Genomic DNA, 8,495 nt, shown 5'->3' on the forward strand with positions numbered 1-8,495 from the left:
ATACACAGTCATTCTACTAGCTTAGAGGAGAGAAGAGCAGAGAACGACTTTTTCCCGGTCTTGTGATTACTCAGTGACCTGTCCCTTTTCCAAGCCCACAGAGCAGTTGTCCATCTTCTAACACACCCATGTCTTAATTTTTATTATTTCTCTATCTTCTATTACTAATCTATTATTATGATAAAGAGAACTTGAATTATATTTGCTAGCACTATCCCTTCAATATTCCTACTCACTACACCTCTAACCAACCCACCAAAAAAAAAAAAAAAAAGCAACCTCCTAGAGGGCAGCCAGATGCCAGGGCATCAGGCTTCCAGGGTGTGTTTGTTGAATAAACAGACTCACAGCACAACATCCTTGTACAGCAGTCTGACAACAGTCTGGGGCAGAAGCCTGGCTTTCCCATTTTTACAAAATCTTACACGAGTCTGATTTACTTTCTGGCTCACTTGCCATCCTCCCTGGCCCCAAGGTAGTCTCTTATCTCCCACCGTCGCGGGGAGGCACAGACTTGCGATCAAACACCGGCGTTCCGAAGCCTGGGCGATGGGAACCACTAATGAGGAAGTCAGGCGCTCAGCCTTGGGGGATCTTATCCCCTGCATTAACCCACCGCTGAGAAGCGGACCCAGGGAAAGAAGGCTGACCCAGCACGTGGGACCCTGTCCGCTCTGGCTCGGGGCCACTTTGATCTCGCACGTCTGCCTCATCAAGGTCATCTCAGATTCCAAGATTAAATAGTTAGATTATCAGATGGCCATTTCCCTCTTCCCTCTACCACCCCTGATCTAATTTCCAAACTCCAGTCTCTCGCCTCCCTCTCTAAACTTCCCATCAAAAGAGAATTAGTTCTTCTTCCTTGTTGACCCGCGTTTGATGTGCAAATTCCCTTCTCTTTGCACTTCTTTTTTTTTTTTTTTTTTTTTGCCGCTGTGGCCGGGCCGGGAGGCGGTGTGTGTGTGTGTGTGTGTGTGTGTGTGTGTATAGGGGTTACAACTGGATGAACCTCAAGCCTAGGACCTCACCCACGCCTGCAAAACCGCGACTCCAGGAGGGCTCATGAGCAACTTGCAAACGGCCACCTGGTACACCTCCGGCAGGGACGGTCGGCTGGAGCCTTTGCGTTAATCTTTTCAGGCTGCATCTAACACTGAATGTGATTTTGCTTGTACGACAAACCAGGGCCGGTGGTGGAAGACCGGCCAGGAGCGAAGAGCGGATCTGCAGCGAGTGCTGACCGTGAGGCTCTGCAGCCTGTTGCAGGTCCGTCTCGCCCGCGCCCTGCTGCCAGGCCAGTGCACCCAGGGTCTCAGGGTCCCTCCCGCCTCCAGCGAGTCCTCCGGTCCACTGCCCCAAGCTGTCCGAGACGCGTCAGCCCGAAGCTAGCTGGGCGGAGGGAGCACCTCGCGAGGTTGGGGCGGGGTGACGAGAGTCAAAGGCCCCGCTTCTTGTACACAAACACACCCCCTGCCAGCCCCTCCCAACTCTTTGAAATCCCATCCCGGCTTTGTCATCCTCTCCCCCCACCCCCGGAGGGGCCGGAACGCTCCGAGCCCGCTGTATAAAGGCAGCCGCGGTGGCGGCGGCGGTTCAGTGCTGCCTGCGGCTGGCAGTCGGGACGCGGAGACCCTGACCCCGCAGCCGCGCCAGCACGGCTTCCTTCGGGACCGGGCCTGCGAAGGGACGTGCCTCCTCTTTTTCCTTCTTTCTCCCACCGAGTCCTTCTGAAATGACGGTTCTGGGCGCAGTGGCCGCCCCGCGGGTCCTGGTCGCCCTGGTAGCGGCGGCTCTTAGCAGCCACCCTCTGCTGGGAGTGAGCGCCACCTTGAACTCGGTGCTGGTCAATTCCAACGCCATCAAGAACCTGCCCCCGCCGCTGGGCGGCGCTAACGGGCACCCGGGCTCTGCAGTCAGCGCCACGCCCGGGATTCTGTACGAGGGCGGGAACAAGTACTTGCCCCTTGACAACTATCAGGTGAGCGGGGTCTCGGGGGATGCTGCCACGCTGCGGCCTTCCAGGGCGGGGGGACCCATTTGCCGGCGAGGGTGGAGGTTGAGGGTGCTGGGCGTGTCTGGTTGAGGGTGAGAACCGGCAGCCCAGAGCTGCAAGGGCTTTTGGAGAGGGGTTCAGCCAGGTGACCCTGACGAGCGTTCGGGTGCCTGGCTCCTCACCGTCTCCCCGCCGGCTCCCCGCAGCCGTACCCGTGCACAGAGGACGAGGAGTGTGGCACGGATGAGTACTGCGCGAGTCCCGCCCGCGGAGGGGGCGCCGGCGTGCAAATCTGTCTGGCTTGCAGGAAGCGTCGAAAACGCTGCATGCGTCACGCGATGTGCTGCCCCGGGAATTACTGCAAAAACGGTGAGTCCGGCGGCTGGCTCCCGGCTCTGGCTCTGCGAGCGCTGGGGCGCCCGCCACCTGCGAGCGGGAGGCGGAGTTGGCTGCAGATCTCTTCCCTGGGAGCAGTAGACAGAACTCTGCAGTTCTCCTGGCTTTTTCCTCTGTGCCCCTGGGGGGCCAGTTGAGACTGGAGAGGAGAGGGCGAGGAGGGGGTCCCTGAGAAATACCCGGGGGACCAGCCCTGACTTTCACTGCCCTGGTCCCTTTTTCTCACGGTGACTCTCAGGGCTCCTCCTTTTGAAACTGATGTCTGGTGACTTACCTGCGCTGGCCGTTTTTCAGGGAGATCTTGATACCCTCACCCGTGGGGTTCTCGGCCCCTCACTCTTCCTTCCACCCTCGCGACCTTAAAATAAGCACTTCCCTTCCCTCCCTCCCCACACCGAGCCACTAAAAGTTAAAGCCTCCGGGGTGGCGACCCTTCTCGGGACCCAGCTGGACCCCGGGACGAACTTAAGTCTCTGTGATAGAGAAATGACATCGTCGGGGAACTGGTGAGACCAGCATCCTCCGGGCAGCTGGAATTGCATTTGCTTGACGCAGTCTGGCAGGACTCATAGAGCCCCAAGTCGCAGCAGAGAAGTTGTGTTGAAGAACAATGACGATTTCTTTTTCCTTACTCCAAGGGGGACAGTAAAATGGGCAGAAACCTCACTGCCCCTCCCACAGTTTGTGGGAGAGTATTTTCAATGGCTCTACCGGGACTGATGCCCGGGAGGCAGCCGTGCACACGTGGATGCTGCTGTCCGCTGGGGAGTTCCGCAGGGACACTAGGGAGGAAAGTTGCCTTGTGCTTAAAATAATGCCCCTGCACCTGAGAGGTACCTCACGTGCATCAGTCACCGCAGAGTGCTTCTGTCACAGCTGTTGGCAAAAAAAGCATTACCGCCTGGGAGTTAATCACTGTTACCTGCTTCCTTAGGAATATGCATGCCTTCTGATCACAATCATTTTCATCGAGGGGAAATCGAGGAAACCATCGTCGAAAGCTTCGGGAACGACCACAGCACCTCGGATGGGTATTCCCGCAGAACCACCCTGTCTTCGAAAATGTATCACGCCAAAGGTAGGCGGAAGGTGCCCTGATTCGTGGGCATGCCTAAGCTGTTTTTGTAGTTGTCTCCCTGGAATGATGATGGCTTGGCAGTGACGGGTTTTCCTGCTGTCTCCTCCTTCGCAGGGCAGGAAGGTTCCGTCTGCCTTCGCTCATCAGACTGCGCCACGGGGCTGTGTTGCGCCAGGCACTTCTGGTCCAAGATCTGTAAGCCCGTCCTCAAGGAAGGTCAAGTGTGCACCAAGCACAGGAGGAAGGGCTCGCATGGGCTGGAGATTTTCCAGCGCTGTTACTGTGGAGACGGGCTGTCTTGTCGGCTGCAGAACGATCAACATGAAGCCAGTAACTCTTCCCGGCTTCACACCTGTCAGAGACACTAGACCAGTCGTGGACATGCGGTGGACTCCTATAATATATACTAGGGAAACCTCTTATGACTTTTCTCAGCTCAGTCCTAAGGATGTACAAATTCAATGATTACCATTAAGCATTCCAATAATACCTTCCGAAAATCTGGAGTGTAAGAGCTTTGTTTCTTGATGGAACTCCCCTGTGATTGCAGTAAATTACTGTGTTGTAAATTCTCAGTGTGGCACTTAGCTGTAAATGAAATGAAACTTCTTAATTATTTTTCTAAAAGTGCTACATTGTCTATTGTTTCTCTTGTTATGTAAATGTTTGTATACATTGTTACCTTGACTCTGATAAATATTCTATATTGAATTGAAATAAATAATTTCAGTTTATGGTTCCAGTTCTTAAGTGTATAGCCCCTTTCCCTTTTAATTCTAGAGTCTGAAAAGGCAAAGAACTCTTGGTAGAAATGATAGGCACCTAAAATTTACCATGAAAATATGAGCTTATTTTTCAAAATGTACCATCTCAATGATTAGATTTTTATTTCCTACTAGGCTGTGATAGTCTTTGAAATAAAATTTCACATTTATATCCTGAAATGTTACAAGTATAGATAAATTTTGAGATTGTGATGTTAGAAGGGTGTATGGTATGTGTGTGTGTGTGTGTGTATGTGTGTGTACTTCAGGAACAGAAATGTGACGTGCTGAAAAAATGACCAGAGAAAAGTTATTGTCTAAATATAAAACAGTATCAATCAATTATAGTATAACTTAAAAGAAAATGCAGTTTACTTTGATAAACTCAAATGATGATGGTAGCAAGAAATTGAATCCTTCATTTAACAGCTTTCAAAAATAGTTCCTATCATGTTCTAGAATTGAATCTACAAATAACACTGAATTTGTGAAAAACTCATTGAAAATTAAAGTAAAAAAAGTAAAAAAAAAAGTCTCTAATAAATTAGTATCTACCTAAATGGTCAGTACTTATTGGACAAGGAAAGAAATTGTACATAAAATACCAAAGTACTTGGTGGTTGGCAGGAAGAGAATGTGTGTGGAAAAACAGTTAACAAATATATGCAGATTTTAGATAAAATAAATGCATTGGAAGTATCTTAAATATTACTACATGCAAAGAAATATAGTCCTAAAAGCAGATTTAAAAATAATTATTAAATAAAAATCACAAACATTCCCTCATTCAATTATTTTCTTTTCTTTCTAGGTAAATTGAATTTTTCAACTTTTGCTTAGCTTGAAATGTATTGATTGGAATGAGAATAAGTATATATTGCTTGAGAGAAAACCCACAGAAATGAAATCTGAACTGTATTTGCATTTTTGCTTGCCAAATTTAATACTGTTTACAGTAGGCAAAGGGGACAGCAACCTTCCCAATTTATTCTTATTATGCAGTAATCTAAAAGTCTACATAAAAACCACAAAATTCTGGGTTTAAGGCATTCTAAGGATAGTAGTGGCTGATCAATTGTCCCAAAAATGTCCTTAAATAACACAGATGTCCTAGAATGTTTGTTGTTTTTGGGTTCCCGGAAGTGGTTCGATTTCAAGGGGCTCAGCCAAAGGGACACAAATGTTGGTTGGTTCTTCGTGGAGAGGGGGGACTGGCAGGATGTCTGTTGTTAGGTTCCTTTTGTCTGGAAGTCTCAGCTTGCTCACCCAGGAGAAGCGTTCTTTTTCCACATGCTCTTGTTTTCTGAAGTGCCAGGAAGACCAATTCTAAGGTCTGCCGTCTCCAATAAAGCACAAGAGAGGAAAGGAAACAGGAAACCCTTTCATGGAGAAGAAGAAAGAAGGGCCTTCTGTTTAAGAGGGGAAAGGAGCAAACGTTTAAAAGGCTCTGGTTATTGGATCCCTTCCTTTCCACAGGAACCCACTGTGGCTGGAGACTCTCCGTCCTCTTCGCGGCTCATCCAGTGACCCTAGTGCTAGCCTTTGCTTGCCATCTCCGGGTAGGGGTGCAGGAGTCAGAAACCAACCAAGGAGGGACACTTCTCTCTAACCAGCTGAGATGTTAGGAAGAGATTTCCATGAAAATGAAATTCTGCATATCCATAAAGTTGGGAAAATATTAAGAAAACTGCAGGTATTTCATCAACTGGTAATGGGGGCTGGAAGATGGAAATCAAATACAATGCAAATTCCAAAGAGGATCATGGAAGAAATCTAGATCATTTTAGACAATGACTGCGTAAAACTCATGTTCACTTTTAAACTTTATTTGGATAGAAAATACATGCAACATGGGAAATTTCCCAAGTTTTTTTCTTTTTCATTCAAATGTTGGCATACTCCACACACTTCCCCGTACTTCACTCTTTTTACTTTCTGAATTTTACAGATCATTATTAAAAATCATAGATACAGAGGTGATTCATTCCTCTTTAAGGTTGCCTTAAATTTGTTGTGTGTTGGAGTGACTACACTATTATTTATTTATCCAGTTGCTACTGACAAATATTTTAAGTTGTTTCAGAGGTGTTTTTTCTCTAACCAATAATGCACCATGGGTGTAGACATTTTGTGTTTGTTTGCAGATAAAGTTGTAGGATAATGACCCATCCTTGAAGCAAAACAAAACAGCATGCTTTGAAACAGCTTAGCTACTCACTAAGGTGCAGCACTGGTAAAATGTCACAATGGCTGTTTATCATTGATCTAGGGATGATTAAGCTCTTGGAAAATTGTCTTAAAGGAGATAGAAGGAAATGCAAGGCTACCCTAACAATTTCACAGCTACCAGTAACCTATGGCACTCTGGTGAAAGTAGATTTGTTTTCATTACTTTGCTTTTAAAAAAATTGCTAAATAAAATCACAAGCTTTTTCTTCATCCATTTTCTTGTTTTGCTGGAAGAGTTTGATGCTTCAAACATTGTTTCATCTACTGATAGGAATGTGGATGGGGGCATCCTCATTTAAAAAAAAACACAAATATGCAGCTGAAATACGATTAATATTTCAGCAAATCCAATACTTTAAGGCTATTGTTCATCATGTATAGTAAATCAAGTTGCACTAATTCATTCAGGGATGTAAAATTTTGTATTACATGATTGCAAGTTTTTTCAGCATCAGTATTTCTAATTGCATAGTCAAAATTAGCATTCACTGCTAGTTATGAAAATTGCAAGTGGAATCACTAAGTTTTTCTTTATCTTACAATTGGATGTATTACCTAGTTTTATCATGCTACCAATTTTCTTTTATAGTCTTAAAGAAAAAATTGACAATGCTACCCTTAGGTTCATACAATATTTTCCATTGGGTTCTGTGATTACAATTTTTAGATCTTCTAAAATACCACTCTAAACACAAAATATAAATAATGAATTTATTGTAAGTATGTTAAAAAAGCAGAAAATAATCCATAATCTATATAATGTAGGCATCTGATATTTGTAAAAATATGTGTATTTGTGGGTCTGTGTATGTTTGGTTTTGGCAGCAATTGCTTAGAAATAGTTGACCATATCAATGATCTGGGACTGCAATCCAGGTAATGCTAGTTAATTTTATTTCAATAAATATTTATCAGGGCTAGCATGTTCATAGGGGCCTTGTTGGCATTTTAAAAAATGTGAACAATATTTGTCTCTAACTTTGAGGAGCTGAATGTTTAGCAAGGGAGACAATAAGCAATCATTAATGCAAGAGCTGGTTGTGAATGGTGGTTAGAAACACAGATTCTGAAATCATACCAGGTGTGGAATAATGGCTCCTTCAGTTTCTAACTACATAATGGGCAAAGACTTTAACTCTATTATGATGTGGAGAGAATACAGATGTAGACTGTAGGTGTGAAAATCATGCATGTGTTAAAATAACGCCATTATGTCTAGCTCACAGTAGTCATTCAATTTTAGGTCTTAACTATTGGACAATAAAACATCTATATCGTAATGCTTTATGTATTAGTACCTGACAACAGGTTAACATTAAATAATCTTGTGGCTGTTCAGGAAAAGCTTCAGAGAAGAGCTGGTTTCTGAACCATTGTCTTCTCAAGGACCTTTTGTGTCTCTCATGAAATCAGAATGGAAAATAATCTGCAGACTGACTTTATTATCTTAGTTATGATTTCTGCTCCATGGTAATTTGCACACATCTAGGGCTTGTCATGATAGCATAAATTCTGTCCCCAGTATAAGTGACTTTCCAGTTCTGACTTTAGTTCTGCTTAGCCAATTGCTTGGCCTCTTAGGGATTCCATTCCAAACTCCTGATCATGACTTCTGATTGGCATATCTTTGATTGGGGTTTACTTGTGGACCTTTGGCTAGTTTAGCCATTCGGTTCCTAATGCATCAACATAGCTGAGCACACCGGGGTCACCTTTAATATGAGCTGTGATAGTTCTAAAAGGAGTGCATATAGTGTCACCACACGTCCTGTCTACCTCAAATTAGTTTTTGAAGAATGAGAAGGAGTTCACAAGTTAGAAATGAAAAGAAAGGGTAGTGGCGACATAGGAAGCAACATGAGAAAAATGATGAAAATTTAAAAACAAAAGTACACATTATGCTAAGAAAAGAGGTAATATTTCTCTTTGGTTAGAGTGTAGAGTAGCTGGAGGGATGACTTTTATGACTTGGTAGCACAATTTATTGTCCAGGAAATATAGGTTAAAAGAAAATGCTTTTCAGCAAGAGTAACTT

The 8,495-nt window shown here is 44.8% G+C and overlaps 1 protein-coding gene across 1 annotated transcript; it reads left to right on the forward strand.

Annotated features, from left to right (window-relative positions):
* Window positions 1-1,591: 1,591 nt before the first annotated feature.
* DKK1 (dickkopf Wnt signaling pathway inhibitor 1) lies at window positions 1,592-4,215 on the forward strand. Its single transcript, NM_001082737.2, has 4 exons — window positions 1,592-1,978; window positions 2,200-2,362; window positions 3,324-3,467; window positions 3,582-4,215. The coding sequence occupies exons 1-4, from the start codon at window positions 1,733-1,735 to the stop codon at window positions 3,833-3,835; spliced, it is 807 nt and encodes a 268-aa protein (NP_001076206.1). The 5' UTR covers window positions 1,592-1,732; the 3' UTR covers window positions 3,836-4,215.
* The last annotated feature ends 4,280 nt before the right edge of the window (window positions 4,216-8,495 follow it).

The sequence above is a fragment of the Oryctolagus cuniculus genome, chromosome 15 (genome assembly GCF_051225735.1).
Source record: "Oryctolagus cuniculus isolate XC-2025 breed Fujian yellow rabbit chromosome 15, ASM5122573v1, whole genome shotgun sequence".
NCBI classification, from domain to species: Eukaryota; Metazoa; Chordata; class Mammalia; order Lagomorpha; family Leporidae; genus Oryctolagus; species Oryctolagus cuniculus.